We start from the raw sequence: 19,399 nt of genomic DNA, 5'->3' as shown, positions 1-19,399 counted from the left end.
TGATTTCAAAGAACTAGATGGCCTCTTTAATAGTAAAACGAAAGCTTTTATTCTAAACACACCGCACAATCCATTCGGGAAAGTATTTAATAAAACAGAGCTGTTGTACATTGCACATCTTTGTCAGAAATGGAATGTCATGTGCATTGCAGATGAAGTATATGAATGGTTGGTTTATGAACCAAAACGACATATTAAAATGGGTACTGTTAACTGTCGTAAATCCCCTAATTCCGGATTATGCCAAATAACTTCTAATTTTCAGCATCGTTACCGGGAATGTGGGAGAGAACTATAAGTATAGGATCGGCAGGGAAGACACACTGCATCACAGGATTGAAAGTAGGATGGGCTATTGGACCAAAACATCTTTTAATAAACTTACAAAGTGGTCCAAAGTTGCCCTCTTCTCCCTTTGCGCAGGTGAATTTACAACAAAGTAATACCATACACCAATATTTTGTTATTGATTTTAGGAAGCCATTGCTATCGGCATCGAAAAGGATTTAGCGAGGTTTGGTCAAGATGACTGCTTCCAGCAATTGTTAAGAAAAAGTCTCAAACTAAAAACTGATTACATGGTAGAAGTTTTACGTGAAATTGTCATGGAGCCTATTGTACCTGACGCTGGTATTTTCTTGGTCGCTGATTGGGCATCGTTAGGTGAGATAGCAACATAGTACCTACAGGTATAACGTTCTTTAAATCGTCGAACTATATAGAGGCAAAAGTCGATTTCTCGAGTGAAACGGGCACTTGCAAAGATCTGCAGTTTACAAAGTGGTTTATAAAAAATGTTGGAGTCCAGATGATTCCTGTTAGTATTTTTTATAGTGATGCAAACAAAGGATTGGGCCAGAATCTCGTAAGGCTTTGCTATATCAAGGTTAGCCGAAAAAAAATTTTTCTATTTCGGTGTCACAATGATGATTTTGTACAACTGTTTTCGGCCGAAAACAGTTGTACAAAGACGGTGATTATAGTCGTTTTTTTTTGGTAACTCATCTCTTAAGTTGGCAGTTACTAGTTAGTACAAGTAGGTACTTCGTTGGGTACTTCCATGTTTGAACTTCAAAATGTCCGTCTTACTACGCTGCCAACCCAAAACTTAACGGCATAAAAAGTGTTCCCAACATAACAACATGCTAGTTCTAATGTTCCCTATAGTTTCTGATAATGATTTTTTAAATTAAATTAAAGCACCGAAATAGAAAAAATAGTATGAAAAACGCGTGTTACAATGCTTTATTGTAATACTCCTATCCTGCGGACACTCGTGGCTACGCTTCGCGTCGCCACTCGTGCCACAAGATAGTCGTATTACAATAGGTCGCATTGTAACACTTGTCTTTCAATATACTATTCTGCACTGGGCTCCTAATTATTTTTTTATTTCAGAAAGACGAATGTCTCCAGAAAGCAGCAAACGTTTTTCGAGAATGGAAGACACGAAAGTCTGTTTAGACTCAACTTTATGTTATTAAGGAACCGTTATAAATACTATTGAGTTAAACATAGTGAAGAAGATCTTCCTAGATAGACTCAATGTTGTGCTGACAACTTTTCAACTAAAATCAGTCATCTGCGCATATCCCGCTGTAGCCTTCTTACGTATATTATCAGATTATCAGCTTAGATCACCACCACGTCGCTGTAGGAGTTTAAATAGGATTATCTTTCTGTGTTCTGAAATAGTCCCATTGACAATACATGTACAAAACACAGTTATCTTTTTATTATACATTACTTACTTGTAAAATAAAAAAAACAATGCGAAAGCTTTGATTATAATTATTTTATATTTTATGACCAACCGTGGGTGTCGTCGTATTGACTACTGCACAAAATTTATGTATAATAGGGTGGTTCGACATTTTTTGTATTTCTTTTATTCTAACTAACATTGAGAGATTTTGTTATTAAAAAACAATAAAAAAAATTTGAGGGCAAAATATTGTATTTATTTTGTGCACAATGCTGCAAAGTTATCAAAAAGCTGGTTCTCGAAATTTAGTTACTAAATGTGAGTGTGGAAATGATGTAAGAGTTGTATAATTCCACTACTGGACTGTTCTGAGATTTCTTTAAATTTGCATTAGCCGAAAACTCCATTTCCACATTAACATTGGGTAAATTTCGCCATTCAACTTTTTTTATACCCTGGCAGCATTGTGCATACAGCAAATAAAATTAACACATCGGTTCCAGTTTACGTGAATTCGTATAATCTGCCAACCCGACGGCAAATATGTTGGCTACTGACGTCACGCGGTCTAGTCTCGCGCGCAGGTACGTTTTTTCTCTTCGCGCTGACCCTTACAGGGGACGTAAATATCAATATGTTGCCCTCACATTTTTTTATCGTTTTTTAATATCAAAATTTCCCGATTTCAGTAAAAATAAAAAATGTCCAACCTGCATATTGAACAATTCACATTTCACAGACGTGCAGATGGGATAATATTAAACTTTTCGTGATAAAAAAGAAATACTCTAAACCAGAGACACATGGAAAGTGGTCGGTTCTCCATTAATTGGACAATCATCCTCTCCGTATCTGGACTGATCTAATTCGAATGCTCTTAAAGTATTCCGAATTTCTGTTAATGTTAATTAAAGGTTTTGAAGTTCTTTTATTATCAGATTATCAGCTTAGATCACCACCACGTCGCGGTAGGAGTTTAAATAGGATGATCTTTCTGTGTTCTGAAATAGTCCCATTGACAATACATGTACAAAACACAGTTATCTTTTTATTATACATTGAAAGCAGATTATTGAACTGTGAATGTTGGCTAAATAAATATGATTATTGATTATGAACATATTTTTACATTATTATTATTGATTACAGAAAACTTCTAGTAGCGAGGAAATTTTGTCTGGCTGTGCATCGTGAATATAGTAAAACAGGTCGCATACGATTTTCAATACCTAGCGGCATTTTTTGCCACACAGTTGGCATTCGTAAACCAGACTTTTAATCCGGCTAATATTCAATAGCCGTTATCCTTGAGCTCGTAAAAATCAATTGGGGAATGTTTGAGTTAGAGGAGGAACAGCGACAGACAGACAGATGGACAAAACCATCACATACCTAAGGGAGATTTCTAAAAACGTCATATGTATTGTTTCCCAGGTATAAGACTTAGTTTTCCCTGCCGTGGCTTATGGAAACTAATTCGTCGTATGTGAAAGTTATGCACGTTATTCTTTCAAAAACAACATCTCAGGAAATAATTCGTGGGGGGGGGGGGCCTTTTAGACAGCGAAATTTGATGGCCGTCTGGCACACCTTCAAGGTATAGGCTACCTACTGCAAAAAATTCCAGGAATCTAGGACCATTCCCCTAGAAGTAGATCGAAGCGGTAGAAGTGGGTCCGGACGGACGGAGAGACAAAACGTAAACAATAGCACATTTTTTTTAATTCTTAAAAAACGCGCTAAAAAATGCATAATTGACGTTTGACGGAATGACCCTATTTTTGGACACGATAAGAAAAATCTGACATGAAAGCTCTATCCGGGTCGCACAAAGGATTCGAATAAACACAATTAATTGATTGACAATGACAAACATGTATTCCGAAACACAATGAAAGAGAAGTTTCCAAAGCTTGTATTAACATAATACACCGCACGCAAGCGGTAGATAATTATAAATTAAAAATAATCTTAAATTACGCACGGTGTTGTTTAAGAATCCAAATAATCTGTCGTAAAAAGTATGCGATATTCAGGCGCACCTATCAAAGACACAAAAGCACTCGCTGACAGCTTTAGGAAACTTCACTTCTTCTTTAATAAACTGAACTTAATGACTGGAACTGGCTCGGTAATAAGACGACAAAAATGTTGGTGGCTACCCGAACGGTAATAGCTATTTACATATGAGCAAAGAGTAATACTATGGGTACTCTTTGATATGAGTATGGTAAAGGTAAAGTTGGCGGTCCCGGCAGTTATATCACGGCTGTCGTTAAATCACACAGACGGCTGTGATGAGACTTGAAAACGTTTGTACCTAGGGAGTGCCACCCTTACGATACGAGCAGACAACTGCTTTGTTTGCTTATATTCGGACTAACTTTCTCTGAATACGGACAAACCGTTTTAAAAACTTTCAACAAACTTTTATTACTTCACTTGACGATACCTTAAATCTCGCTCAACTTCTTCTGCACCCTATATATTTCGAAGCTGACGAACTTCAACAAAACAAATACGGTTAAGCGCCCGAGATTTAGCGTAAACAAATTTACCATCGCGAAAACTAACAGCTAGCATCAGCAGCAGACGCCTCGTTGTCTTTTTGACTCCAGTATTGAAAGAAAAATTACTTCCAGCATAAAATAATTTCTTCTACAGAAGTTTCAAAAACGCTGACAATTCCAATTAGACTTGGTAACGCCCCACTTACGTCGAAAATAAGACGCACTTCCTCTTAACAACGATGATAAAACACGTACGTTAATTAACCCAAATAAAAAAATTACATAATTACACACAATTGCAAAGGGGAAACAACACAAAGACATACATTCAAATAAAACGAATCAACTCTCTGCTTATTTCGTAAATAATCCCCCAGATTTACTTTCATAAATTGAAATATTTTTATATACAGGACGTCGCGTCATTATTTTCGATGTTTAGACTGAAATAAACGTCGACATGACGTTGCGTTGTTTACACAACAGTACAGAGCTGGGTACTGCTCGCGAGCGTTCCGCTCGAAAAAACGCTCCAAGCGGAAAAAGTGCTTGCGAGCGGATCGCTCGCCCTTTTCGGAGCGGCCGCTTGGTTGGTACTCGATACTCGAGCGTTTACCTTAAAGTGCTCATGAGCTTTTTTTTCCGCTCGCAAACTCTTTTTTCGCCCGCGAGCTCTTTTTCCGCTCGCAAGCTCTTTTTCCGCTCGCGAGCTCTTTTTCCGCTCGCGAGTGCCTTTTCCGCTCACGAGCACTTTTCCCGAGCAATAAACCGCTCGAGCACTTTTAGGAGTGTTCGGAACTTGCAAGCGGTTTCGCTTTGCAAAACAACTCGATACTCGCGAGCATTTTTGAGAAAATTAGAGCACTCGTCTTCGGTCTGTAAATGGTCGAGATGCGCAAAGGGCACTGTGAATGCTGATCGATTAGGCTCAACTTTTGGAATTGTGTTTTATATGGCTAAAGCTATGCGCATATTGAATTTCATGTAATTCGGTTCATAACTAACGGAGATGTAAAAAGGACCTACTTTATTTTTTGGTCTACATTGCTAATTCACGAACTCCGATCTACAAATTTGATAAAGAATCCACTTGCAAAATTTCATCGTAATCGGTCCATTCGTTTATGAGTTATCGTGCTAACGAACGGACGGACGGACGGACAGACACCGCAAAATTATAAACTCGCTAGGAGTTCGTTAATAATGTTTAGTGTAGTCGACGTTCTACATTCAAAACAGCATTTAGTCTAAACCAGTTAAAGGTCTTTAACGGGCACTAAAAGTGGCACATTTTGTCTTCAAACCTCCATTTTCATTTAACAGTTTATATGTAAATTACTCGTACCAACGGCAAGCTACCTGATTGACAAACACTATTCTATATGCAGAGGTTTTCAATTATTGTTGATCAAAATGTAGACACCAACAGAGAGGGTTCTATATGTTTTGGATTTGGCTTTGTAGCCCAAAGTCGCTTACGGCTCCGATCTATTTCCCTTTTTCCGTAAAATATAATCCCCACTAAAAAACGGTGCGTACAAGGCCTTTCGATGATTACCTATTTAATTGTTATAACTGCCTATAGTGTGACATGATTAGATCCTGTGTACACTGTACACATAGGCTCTACAAAACTAATTCGAATTTGGACGAGGTGATTGATCTCTACACAGATAAAACTCACAATCTTTGACCTGCACGGTAAGGGCATAAGTGCATCTTACTTTGGATTAAACGTTCCTTTACTAATAGGATTATTGCTCTCGTATAGATATAATGTCCCCACCCTGGTCCCCACTGATTTGCAAAACACAACTTATCCGAGTGAAAATATAGATCTGCCAAGTAGAGATACGTAACTCAAGTAGATCTGAATCTGACTGAATAATAGAATAACATACTGTTATTTGTTAAACAGTATATTGTAAGTTAAATCTGTTCCTGTTAAATAACCCTATTAATTGTTAAATAGACACGTTTCTATTGTAGTTCAGGTGTATGCCATCTTTCCTCTGTTTGGTTATACTCGGCATACTTCGACTTTATTTGCGTAAGTGCGCGAAGAGTTAAATCTGCCAACATGGAAAGTATAGAAACCATGGTTTTCTAGTTCTCGTTAAAATTTAAAGGAAGAGGCCTGAGATCTCAAACTCTCAGAAGAACCATCAGCCTCCAAAAGTTCCAATCGCCTTTTGTAAGTAGGTACCTTCGTCCGACACTCCGCTCGGGACATATCAGAAATTATAATAGATCTTGACAATGGATTCAGAAGGACTGCGGTTGCTAGCAAAGCAATGAATTTCTTTCGTTGAGTTTCCTCAGTAGACTCCTAATCGAATTATAACGTGATCTCGCTCAAAGAGTTGCAAGTGGCGCGGGGCATGCGTTTTGTGTTACTCCAAAATTTAATCACCTCTTCTCTTTATCGAGTTATCTTGCGAACGGCCGGATGGACGCACGATCGGATGGGCGAGCAGTTGTTATTTGACTTGAGAATTATAACAAAGTAAATATTTTCGTCGTATAATAAAATACATATTGGTTCGGGACTTTGGGTTTAAGTACATAATATACTTACAACAATGATTAGATTACGGATTACGTTATTAATTAGTAATACTATTAACATCAGTATGGAAACTTTAAAAACTGGTTTTTGGTTATAGGTTACAGTTGAGATTACAGTACCCTTATCTAGTGTTTGTTAAAATGGAAGATTGGAAGCAAAAGTTTGCATTACCGACCCGTTTTAAACAGCAAAAATTGGTTCGATGGTATGTAAATAATATACATAATTTCTACAATGTGGCATCTGTTGCACTTAGTTTAAATAGAGCGAGATAAGTTGATTTTAATTCAAGTATTAATTTAATGAAATAGTGAAAAGAACCTGAAAAAATTGATCGTTATCTTTATATAGGTAGTACCATTGAATAAAAATAGTGTTTTTATTCAATGGTAGTACGTAGATTAGACGTAAGCGTAAAGTTCAGTAGAATATATCAACAAATTCTAAAATCACAAAACAAAACCTCAACTTTTATTGGCGTAGGTAATGTTGCTACAAAATTATCGGTATAGGTACCAAAGTACACACATTGTTTCCACTTATTTATTATTACTGTTTATTATATTGTACAAGATGTCTCAGAGAGATTTGCACCAAGTTTATTTAGTTCTTTAAAACGATTCTTTTGTAATGTGCAAAACAAGAATTGGAAATTTAACACCAGAATTGACATTAACATTTCACAACAAAATATATTTTTAACTTCTAAGTAAACTCGGTTGATAAAACCAGTGGCGATAGCTAACACACATTTTAATCAAAATGACAGAACTTTCCGAGACACCTTATAATAAATGATTTGAGATGAGCAGCAGAAGAACAATACTACAATTATTTTAAAAGAGAAATAAAGTGTAGGTAGTTTTTTCAAAATAATCTTGAAGGGCAATGACAAGATTTCCTATATTTTGCACTTTTCCTTGCCAGTCTCCAACCTAAATTTATGCTTTTCAAATTTAAATGAGGTATGTCTGTTTGAATTCAATTTCGCAACCATCAACATGGTCGCCTATAGTCGCAAGCAATACAGAACAGAAGTCTAAACTAGCTGAAAATTGAGCCGCTGCGCTGGTTGCAATCCGCGAATACCAAGAAAAAAATTTAAGGACATTATGAAGATTACAATTAGTTACTTAAAGTGTTTGGCAAATAGAAACATATTATACACGGCGTTTGTAACGGTAGTTTCCAGTATAGTATTCATTTTTTTTTCGATTTTAGTGGTACTTAGGTACGGGCCGGACTTTTTAAAATTGTGCGTTGAAGCTTAAGGCCTCTTAGATTCTTGAGATATGGCGAGATTGTTGAATGTACTTTTGGTTTGTGTAACTGACTGAATGCGCTCTTAGTGTGCCAGGAGTTGGTACCATGGGTCACTTTTGCTTTTGTCGTTGGAATGACAAGTATATTAGGAAATTCCAGAGTCATCGCGTTGAAATTGTTTAAATTAATTATAATCTAAGCGTCTTTACACTAATGGGATGTGGCTGTATCCTTTTTATGTAAAATTATTTTCATAGAATTCCTCTTTCTTAACATGTTTCTTTTGAGGTTATGTTTTAATTTAATTATCTGTCTTTGTTTTACCTATGTCGCAATCCGAAACCCATTTAAGATCAAAATCCTCAAATTCCAAACGAAATTTAACAATATTTGACCAACATTCAAAATGAACTTTGGGCAAGAATCTAATAAAATTAATCGTGATTTGAACATGGAACTTCTTTGGTCGTTATTAATGAAGGGTTCGAATTAACACACAACTTGCGTGAAATTACACACATACTTTTTTTACAGTGACTTGAGGTGACAAAAAATCCGAAAGGGGTTTGCAACCACATATCATCAATTAAAATATAACGGAGCTCACGGACACAATTGATGAACTCCAGCGCGCACAGATTTGGTCCTGCATGTAGCAAAAACCTCCTCTGAGAAACAGCACTAACGAAATCCAGGCCGGCCTTTAACTAATAACAAAACTCGAACTTGATTATCGTTCTTCTTCAAACCAAAAACGTAATCGGCCACGAAACGGGCGGAAATAAACTCATTAGTTTCTTCTAACAAGCCGCACTGGAAAAGTGCAAATTATAAATTAATATATAATATAATAATATTAAAATAATATAATTAAAATAATATAATAAATTATATTAATTATAGACGGCTGTGATTTGTCGCTGGAAAAGTTGCAGGTAACTTTTGCCGCTGTCAAAGTGACAATTGCACTGCGGTTTATGCGATTTTTTATACATGAGTTGAATTGTCGTAGATAAAGTACAGTATATTACTCACAATAATGGCTATTATACTCTCGGAATTTTACTCCCTCGCGGCTCAGTTCGTAAATATTCCTCGAGAATAATAGCTATCATTATTGACTCGTGATATAATCTACTATTATCTTTCACAATTAAAAGGAAAACAACTCGAACTGTCACATTAAGCTTACAAGCAAATTGATATCAATTTTTTTAACTTAAGAATTTCCAGAAAAGCGTTATCATGATTCATGAAACAAAAAATAAACAAATATAACCTTGACTGCACGCTCGTATTGGGAAATTGTTTTTTGTTAAAAAGTAGCCAGACCCACCATTAAACAAAGAAATCAAAATTTTGATGAATTTAATTAACGATTAAACCCCCAAGTTCATTCTAAATGTCCCAATTTCAAACACAACGTTAGTTTTGATTACACAGCAATATATCCAGCTATATTTACAGCATTAGTAAGCGGCAGAGCAAAGCGATGCAAGCTTTATAGGTGAGTCGATGGTGTCCATCTGTCCGTCTGTCAGTCCGTGAACACGATATCTGTCAAACGCTTTGGCCGATTTGGTTCAAACTTTGCACAGTTGACCAATATACCACAAGTAATAAGCGTATTGAAAATGGAACAAATCCAATGACCTCATAGGGTCACGCCTCTCTGTCTCTGGCAAACGCTTGAACCTATTCGGTTCAAACTTTGCACAGTTAACATACCATGTAACAAGTCAATTGAAAATGGGTCAAATCCAATGAGCCCCTAGGGTCACACCGAGGTGCTCTGGCGCATTTTTAGATGCTCTTTAGGGGTTTATTCAACCATGTGATTGCAAATGCAACTAGGTACATCATAACTATTCTGCAGAACAATGCTCTTAAAAGTATCAATTATTCAATTCCAGACTGTACCTATGTGCTATTGTAATGCAATTTTATTATTCATAATAAAAATATATAAATTAAATTATTAACACCAAAAGATATCAATATTAACAACAACAACGAGCCAAATGTTCTTATCGTACAATGTGTTGTAAGCGATTAGAACAATTGAGCTCCACCGTACTGCTCATTTATTAGTAGTTTTTTTACTTTTAGGGAGGAATGTCCCCCATCTCACATTAGCACTCATCATGTGGATTTATGGAGAGGGTGCCCTGATTATCTACATTCACCGGAATTTGTAACAGCTCTGAAAGAAGTAGTGAAAAGCGGCGACGTTGCCTTACATCAGTATACAAAGGGAGTGGTGAGATCTAGATACTGTAGTGTAGAGTGTAGGGTGTAACGGATAGCCTTGTTATTGCTGAACTGCTATAAAAACCATTCTATGTTAACAATGCAGTCCTTGCAGCCTTAGGTATAGCAATAAGCTAATTTGGATTTTTGGAACTGTGGTGCTCGTTCTTCCCACTTATGAAGCTTTACCTTCATACACGAATTCTATTGCAGGGACATCCTCGGCTTGTATCAGTGTTGGCTAAAATTTATTCCAATTTATTGAAACGATGTATCGATCCCTTCGATAATATTTTGGTTTGTATGGATATCTACGGTGCGATGACAAACACAATATTGAGTCATATCACAAATGGCGACGAAGTAATAATCGTTCAACCATCATCTGATTTTTACGAATACATAGTCGGAGTGGCAGGGGGTGTAACAAAGTTTGTCCCATTACGGTTGGTAAGTGGGTTTTGTATTTGAGAAGTAGGTATAAAAAAATATGAAGTTCAGAAAGAAAATGTAACAACACCTTCCTCGGGCGATTGGGTATTGGAAGATTTGGAATTAGAAAAGATGTTTACTTCCAAAACGAAATTGATTATTCTTAGTAGTCCAAATTGTCATGTCGGAAAAGTATATACATTGAAGGAATTGGAAACCATTTCAAGATTATGCAAGATGTGGAACGTGGTTTGTGTATCAGACGAAAGTGAAGAATTTTTGGTTTACCAACCACAACGCTTTATTAGAATCGGTAAGAGATATATAAACCGCCCCACGACAAATGTTGGCTATCAGCGTCTCGAAAGAGACCTCGCAAGGTTTTGAAATATTTGCGTTTCAATATCTCTATTATTAAGCGAGATCCGAAAAATTTGTTATGTAGAATTTTATATATGTGACATTTCTGGTTTAACCAGAAATCGATGCAACTTTTGTTTTTCAAATGCGATGCCTATGTTTTTTTTTAATATTGAAAAGAGCAATAATATGCTGTACGACGACATAAAATATGCATATGCTTGAAATACAAATAAATTGAAAAATTCACGATTCAATATTTGGAAAATTTCAAATATCTTAAAAAAAACATAGGTAGGTATTGCATTTGAAAATCAAAAAAAGTATTGATTTCCGGTTAAACCGGAAGCGATACCGGAAGTTTGAATATGCGAGCCCGAGCATATATATCGTAATGTCACATATAAAATGTTATTTAACAAATTGTTCGTATCTCTCCAAATAAAAAAGATATTGAAGTGACCCTATTATCTGAAACGCACTGTATACTATAATGTCATTGTACATCTATTAGATACAATGCTAATATCATTCACTAATACCACAGACAACAGTTGTCTGTGCTAATACCCTTATTAGTTAATGCTTATATCAAATTCATGTAAATATTTTCAATTTGGTAGCACTTTCGATTTTGGCGTAAGTTGATGCCAACTTGCTTATTAAGCGGCAGAGTAAAGCGATGCAAGCTTTATAGGGGAGTCGATGGTGTCCGTCTGTCCGTGAACACGATAACTGTCAAACGTTTGGACCGATTTGGTTCAAACTTTGCGCAGTGAACCTACATGTCACAAGTAATAAGCCTATTGAAAATGGGTCAAATCCAATTACCCCTTGGGGTCACGCATCTCTGTCTCTGCCATACGCTTAAACCTATTTAGTTCAACCTTTGCCCAGTTGACCTATATGCCACATGTAACAATCAAATTGAAAATGGGTCAAATCCAATTTACTTCGTGGCGTCACACCGAGGTCCTCTGCCGCTTTTTTAAACGCTCTTTATGGGTTTATTTTGAAAGAAACACTGTTCAGTTTATTAACGAGCTCCTAGCGAGTTTATAATTTTGCGGTGTTTGCCCGTCCGTTAGCACGATAACTCAAACGAATGAACCGATTACGATGAAATTTTTTAAGTGGATGATTTGTCAAATTTGTAGATCGGAGTTCGTGAATTGGCAATGTAGGCCAAAAAATAAAGAAAGCCCTTTTGTCATCTCCGTTAGTTATGAACCGAATTGCACGAAATTCAAAATGAGCGTAGCGTTAGCCATACAATACGTAATGTCAAGGTCAAGCCTAGCCATACCATTGACTTTATATACTATAGACAAACGGTGTAGGCTTAAAAAATGGCAACACAAATGGAGCTGGAAATGTTAGTATGGAGCTGGGCCACCAAATCGTCGCAGCGCCACTCTCGTTGTTATTACGTCATTAATAATTATTGTACCTACAATTGCATGCACAGTGACAGTGACAGGTATACTTTGTTTCACTGGTACTGAACCTGACGTCATAAATGTGATTCTCTCTTCATTACATTTAAATCGATTGAGACAAAAAAATTACGTCATTAACGTAAGTCGTGACAAATAAACCAATTATTGATCTGTCAATAATATCAATCCGTCAAACGATTTTCGTTAAAGACAGATTTCCAGTGTTAAATGCCTTTTGATTAGGTAGTTTGTGTTAAAAGTGAAGTAAATATCATCAAAGTTGAAAACGCCTAGGCAAGTCCACAGTGCAGCAACGCCGTTAACAGACAAGTATTTTAAAAATTTTACATAAAGGTTCGATTCGCTCATATCATGAATTTAGGTCATTACCGTTACAATTAGGTAAATATGACGAACCGATACACAGAAGGTGAGCAAAGTTTGATTTTGAAGTTGATTCAGTACTTCCAAGGGGAAAAAGAAGCAGGCAAAACTTTAACACCCGTAAGCGCAGTATATGATGTAAGTGTTTCCTATGCGTTTGCTATAATCATGCTTACTTAATCACAGAGGGTTTGTGCTGCCCTGGGTGTATCGTTGTGGACTGTAAAAAGAATTAGTACAAGAGGTGTTAAAAAAGATGACGATTAGGTACAAATCGCAAAAAAGTGTGGCTATTAGTTTATCTCACGGACCTCCGCTGCATGAAATACATGAACATGTAATAAGGACACGGATTTATGCAATGTATGCGACAGGTAAATAACATTCTTTATGTTCTAAGGGAAGATTTGCTTCAAATGAAGACGTTCGCGAGAACACTTATGGAATTGATTTTATAGGTGAGAATGTTACACTCCGTTCTTTACACAGTATAATCTTCAACGACTTGATGGCGTAGAAATATCTGCTACCTCTTTATCCCGCAGTTTGAAGAAACTGAAATTCACGTGGCGGAGATGCACCGTTTCTAATAGATTATTTTTAATGGAACAGCTGTATGTAGCTCAAAGAAGACTACAATTTTTGAGAGACTTTAAACACAACGAAACTTCACTCTTTCCATTACGACCTGTGGTTTTAGACGAAACCTGGATATACAGTAAAGGGTCTTTTAGAAGAAGCTGGCAAGATGGTACTCTCAAAACAGTTAGAAAAAAAAGTGGTGAAGGGGTTCGGTATATAATACTCCATGCAGGATCAGAAGATGGATTTGTACCAAACGCAAGTCTAATTTTTAAATCTGGTAGCAAGTCCGGAGACTATCATGACTCCATGAATTGCCTTAACTTTGAGAAGTGGTTTGAACAACAATTGATCCCGAACTTGGATGAACCTTCTCTTATAATTATGGACAACGCTTCTTACCATTCAGGATTGGTAGAAAAAAGTCCAAATCAATGCTGGACAAAAATGTCACTTATAGAGTGGCTAACATCACAAGACATTACATTTGCACCAACAATGATGCAAGATCGGATCTGGGAAGTAGTGAAAAATCATATACCACCAAAACTATTTAGGTAGGCATCGCTGATAATTAAATGTTTGGTTGCAGTTAGGTAGACCTTTGGATAGGAAGCTGATTGTTATGGTTTTTTTTCACTCCATGTTGATTTTTACAGATTGAACGAATTAGCATTACAACATGGTCATCGTGTTTTGAGACTTCCTCCATATCACTGCGAGTATAATCCAATCGAAATGGTATATGGTCAGAATGCAAACGGCATTACGATGCAAGGATCGGTTCAATTCAGCCTGTCACACACAGTGCCGTTTTGTCTTTATGGAATGAGGCACTGCACAAAGTAACCTCTTTATATGCTGTTTTGTGAAACAATAGTACTTAATAACTTTATTGTTTAGGTTACACCGGAAAAATGGAAAAGATATTTTGATCATACAGAAGCATTATAAACCAGGCCTAGGAACGGGAACAACATATTGATACATTAGACATCTTACCGGTGATTGTCAACTTGGACGAATTTGATAGTGACGAAGATTATTATGATGATTATATTCATGAGGCAGAAGAGAATCAGCGTGTTTAAGAATATTATTTTGGGCCGTTTATACATACAGGGTGATTCCTATAGTACCTGCCACCGTTTGGGAGCGTGTAGGTGGTGCGTAGGGGAGTATTTTGATATAGGACACTTGGGGTCGGAAATCTAAAATAAGGGTGCCAGAGCCAAATTTACCTTCTGGAATTTCGCGCCTGTAGGTAGGCAACCCAACCGGCCGGCGGTGCACACGGAGCGATCTCAGGCGGCGATGTGTGGCTGACACTTGATCAGAATTTTGTTTAAACCCACGAAATCCCGTCTGCAACGACGCGTATCAAGTGAATAAACACTATGGCAATAGTATAATAATAGTTGGCTAGATGTAGGAAGTGCATTGAGAACAACGGTGGCCACGTTGAACACTTGTAAACGTTATTGCTTTTGACTGTCGTTTTCCCTCCTTCCCTCCCATGTCGCTTCCTCGCGCTAACTCGCTCTGCATCGCTCCGCGCGAAACGTCGGTCGGTTGGGTTGCCTACATACAGGCGTGAAATTCCAGAAGATAAATTTGGTTCTGGCGCCCTTATTTTAGATTTCCGACCCCAAGTGTCCTATATCAAAATACTCCCCTAGGCACCCCCTATACGCTCCCAAACGGTGGCAGGTACTATAGGAATCACCCTGTATATACCTACTTGTGGTGTAGTGTCGTTTTTTTCTTTTGTACATACGATTTGAATATGAACATTTGAGAGTTTTTTCAGGAATAAATATCTTCACTACCTGTTTTCTCTCACAATTGCGTTTTTAGCGCATTTTTGCAAAAATTTTTTTTTTGTAAAAAGTAGCTTTTAATCTCACTTTGGCTAGCTGGCTGGCTGGTCGGCTGGCTGGCTGGCTGGATGGCAGTAAATGCGCGCCCGTAGAAAAACGCTTGTAAAAAGACAAGGAGTGTACAAGTAACTATCGGGGCCGTGTAATTAAGAACGTTAGGGATGGGGCTACAAGATTTGGAGTCGACGACATCTGGACGCCATCCCCGAGCGTATTATACTAACCTGGAGATTTTTCAGTTTTTATCTATCTTCTTCTACAGTTTTTCTCCGATTGTTTTCAAATTGGTGTCGTCGGGAAGATCTTGTCAACGCGCAACTCCTGCGTGGCGGAATTTTGTTTTTTTTCCTAGGGGCGAAATAAACCACCTTTTGCGCGGCGCGCTTCGAGGGGTAGTCGACTTTGGGCGCCCAAAAGTTTCTTACAGCGGCGAATCGCGGTCTCTCTTTCTCGTGTCACTAATAGAAGGTCGAGCTATGTGAAGTACCCAAAAGTTGAATACGATTTTATGCCGGGATTTTAGCGAAATCTACCAAAATGTGAATTACGAATGAACGGGACGTCGGAACTGTGTATCGACAAAGGGAATGTGGTAACCCCCGACGAGATCTTACTGATGGTGGAGTCGAAACTTCAAATCCGAATTGTTGCGGGTGATCAGAAGTGGGTGTCGACAAAGGGAATATGGTAACGCCCAAAGGATTTTACTGATGGTGGAGTCAAAACTTCAAACGCGAATTGCGAGTGCACGGTAAGTGAGAAAATGGTACCGACAAAGTGAACGTGGTAGCTTTCGGCAAGATCTTATTGATGGTGGCGTCAATATTGGCTAATAAAACACTGATCTGCCACACAAAAATGCGCTGAAGTCCCTTCGATCTCACACGAGGACTTTGATCATTTTTTTTTTAATAAATCGGAACAGTAGATATTCAAGATCCTTATGCGAATATCTCGAGTGTGTGGCAAAAGAACAGAAACTGTATGTATGCGTTGTTATTTCAATGAGCCTGTGGTATAATGCCTACGCTTTATCTCAAATTTGTAAGATATATAAATGCGAAAGGCTTACCGATAAACCATGGCCTATTCTACTTCTGCAAATGGCTAGTTAAGGGTCATTAAAATTCGCGCAACTTAACGCGTATTCTTCACATTGGTAGCATGCTTAATTTCACATCAACATTAGGTAAACGAAATATTAATTTACGAACTGCCTAAACAAACTTTAAGTTACAAATGTTCCTATGCGTTTTCTGTAACCATCATACACTTCATCTCAAAGAGTTTCTGATGCTCTGGCAGTATCCATTTCGACTGTCGGTGCAAAGAATCGGTTACATGAGGTGATTACAAACGGTGGAAAAAGTTTAATCTCGAGTTTAATTCATACCAACGGAGTTCCTCTACATAAAATACATGACCATTTAGCCATTATAAAACCTGGGGACAGGAAAAAACCTATCAGGACCAGATGCCTTACAAGTGATTGTCAACTTGGACGGTCTGATAATAATGAACGATAGTGACACCTTAATAAATAAGTTGAAACGTCAATGTAACAATATGTAAACCTACCAATAATTTACGACCTGCCTTAATTTTTATATGACGTCAGATAGTGTGACGAAAGGTTCAGCACCCTTGAAACAAAGTATATTGACACTGACAAGCGCGGATTAGAAAGAACGCAAATTTTGCATAAAGCAAATTACCTCCATGGCATCAAGTAGACGAAAAGGAGTTTGTCATAAAGTTATACTACAAGTCTCTGGCAACACACAAATTTCTGGAGGCAAAATATCGTGTTGCCCACAATATCTACCTTAAAAGAATGGATTTCGGCATCTAAATCCACTACAGGATATAATTCAGCATAGTTCGAACAAATTAAACTAAAAAGTTAGTATGTACCTATACTTTATCGTCAAGAAAGAGTGGGTGTTATTTGCTTCGACGAAATGTTCAGAATCGCCATCATGTTCATCTTCTGCATTTTTTCAGTCGTCATTAGAAAACTCCATCTTAGACATTGAAGTTGATAACACTAGGTACATTACTGGAAGAGTGAGTTGATCTACTTTGCGATCGAAAAGTTTAATTGCACACGATGTGAACAGCTTCTCAGAAAACCACATCAAACCATAATGACGCCAAGGAACTATTAATTTTACACAAATCCTTTGAAAATAGGAAAAAACGCTGTGGCATCGGCCATATCTGTTAAATTGTTGCTAAGAACTTTAAATTTTGTAAATGGTCTTTGTAATACTATTAAGAGTAGTTCAAACAAAAATGTACAGAATCAAAAATTAAACGAATAAAACGTCATAAATTTGCATGCGTTCATATGTCGTCCCATTCGACGTCATCATTAGTACGTGCATTGCAATGTGTTTAATAAGTTGCCTATTTAACGCAAATATTCGCTACAGTAAGCGGCTGCCATTTTTCCCTATTTCTCCGTTTGTCTATAGTGTATAAAGTCAATGGCCGTACCATTGTTTAACAATGGCCATACCCAGGAGCTCGTTTGCTATATTTGTTTAATTTATTTATTTCTAGCTTCACTTCCGGAAATGTGGGAAAGGACGATAACAATTGGTTCCTTCGATACCACATTTTTTCTGAAGGGTTGGAAAATTGCTTGGGCATACGGACCATCTAATCTAATAGGTAATTTGCAAACTGTCCATTTAAATTCGATTATGACATGTCCAACACAAAGTCAGGTAAGCATCTGCACTAGCGTTAGCATTATAAAGAAACAAAGTTATCTCTAAGCACCTTCTTAACTTTATCCACTTAAATATTGAATTCAATGAAGAACTTAAATGTGACATTGACTATGGTTCAGTTCCAATACTAATCCAAAAGTATAAATTTCTACATATTTTGAAAATAATACTTTTGATAAAATTCTAGAACACACAAAGGATTTAATTAATACGCGGAAGATTGTGGTAGCGCGATGGCGCTTTCAAATATACAAAGTGACTGAATTGCCGTGTGCTGTGTGTCCTATTCTCCTATTTTGGTTGACACTGCAGTGTATCTTAGCGGTTTTTAGTGATAAAGACTTGGTGGTTTCGCGACCCTGTGTCACTTTTTTTGTGAAGCTTTTAATGCCACAAACAGAATCAATCTAACTACGTTTTTTTAGCGCATTTTTGCAAAAAAATTTTTTTGTAAAAAGTAGCTTTTAATCTCACTTTGGCTGGCTGGCTGGCTGGCTGGCTGGCTGGCTGGCTGGCTGGCTGGCAGCAAATGTGGGCGCGTAGAAGAACTCTTGTAGAAAGGCAACGGGTGTACGTGTATCTACAGGGCCGTGAAATTTGTCAACCTTAGGGACATGGCTACATGATGTGGGGTTGGCGACGTCTGGGCGTCATCCTCGAGCGTAGTATACTAACGTGAAGGTTTTTCAGTTTTTTCCTATCTTCTACTACAGTTTTGGTCCGATTCTTTTGAAATTGGTGTCGTCGGAAAGATGTTGTAAACGCGCACAACTCCTGCGTGGCGGAATTTTGTTTTTTTGTCATAGGGGCGAAATTAACGACCTTTTGCGAGGCGGCGCGCGCGTCTTCGAGAAGTAGTCAGGCGCCTTTTACCTTCCGTTGCGATCTCACGCGGTTTAACGTTTCGTGAATCTCGAATCGCTGTCTCTCTTTCTCGTGTCGCCAATAGAAGTGAATTGCGAGTGAACGGGACGTCGGAAGTGGGTACCGTAAAAGAGAATGTGGTGCGACACGATCTCACTGATGGTGGAGTCAAATCTTCAAACGCGAATTGCGAGTGAACGGGACGTCGGAAGGGGGTACCGTCAACGGGAATGTGGTAGCCCCCGACACGATCTTCCTGATGGTGGAGTCAAATCTTCAAACGCGAATTGCGGGTGAACCGAACGTCGGAAGTGGGTACCGTCAAAGGAAATGTGGTAGCCCCCGACACGATCTTCCTGATGGTGGAGTCAAATCTTCAAACGCGAATTGCGGGTGAACCGAACGTCGGAAGGGGGTACCGTC

At 37.8% G+C, this 19,399-nt stretch overlaps 3 protein-coding genes and 1 long non-coding RNA gene across 8 annotated transcripts; all 4 read left to right on the top strand.

Moving 5' to 3' along the window:
- The first annotated feature begins 199 nt into the window (after positions 1-199).
- On the top strand, positions 200-680 carry LOC116164002 (kynurenine--oxoglutarate transaminase 3-like). Its single transcript, XM_031478130.1, has 3 exons — positions 200-203; positions 266-423; positions 477-680. The coding sequence occupies exons 1-3, from the start codon at positions 200-202 to the stop codon at positions 678-680; spliced, it is 366 nt and encodes a 121-aa protein (XP_031333990.1).
- Positions 681-6,587: 5,907 nt separating this feature from the next.
- Positions 6,588-18,106, top strand: LOC116163577 (kynurenine--oxoglutarate transaminase 3-like; the record flags this gene model as incomplete). Of its 4 annotated transcripts, none has more annotated exon segments than XM_031477582.1 (6): positions 6,607-6,721; positions 6,882-6,989; positions 10,157-10,307; positions 10,511-10,747; positions 10,799-11,042; positions 17,940-18,106. In XM_031477582.1, coding segments are annotated over 6 exon segments (948 nt in total), but the record flags the coding sequence as incomplete, so codon positions are not given.
- On the top strand, positions 12,719-13,402 carry LOC116163581. Of its 2 annotated transcripts, XR_004143769.1 has the most exons (4): positions 12,719-12,858; positions 12,911-13,050; positions 13,099-13,286; positions 13,371-13,402. It is a non-coding gene; the product is annotated as an uncharacterized LOC116163581 (long non-coding RNA). The 2 variants fall into 2 exon arrangements; XR_004143768.1 differs by having other exon boundaries at positions 13,099-13,392.
- On the top strand, positions 13,711-14,667 carry LOC116163580. Its single transcript, XM_031477592.1, has 3 exons — positions 13,711-14,051; positions 14,154-14,339; positions 14,398-14,667. Exons 1-3 carry the CDS (start codon positions 13,804-13,806, stop codon positions 14,477-14,479), a joined length of 516 nt encoding a protein of 171 aa, XP_031333452.1. The 5' UTR covers positions 13,711-13,803; the 3' UTR covers positions 14,480-14,667.
- Positions 18,107-19,399: the final 1,293 nt, after the last annotated feature.

This window comes from Photinus pyralis, unplaced genomic scaffold, assembly GCF_008802855.1.
Source record: "Photinus pyralis isolate 1611_PpyrPB1 unplaced genomic scaffold, Ppyr1.3 Ppyr1.4_LG2, whole genome shotgun sequence".
NCBI classification, from domain to species: domain Eukaryota; kingdom Metazoa; phylum Arthropoda; class Insecta; order Coleoptera; family Lampyridae; genus Photinus; species Photinus pyralis.
This window is presented reverse-complemented; position numbering and strand designations above follow the sequence as displayed.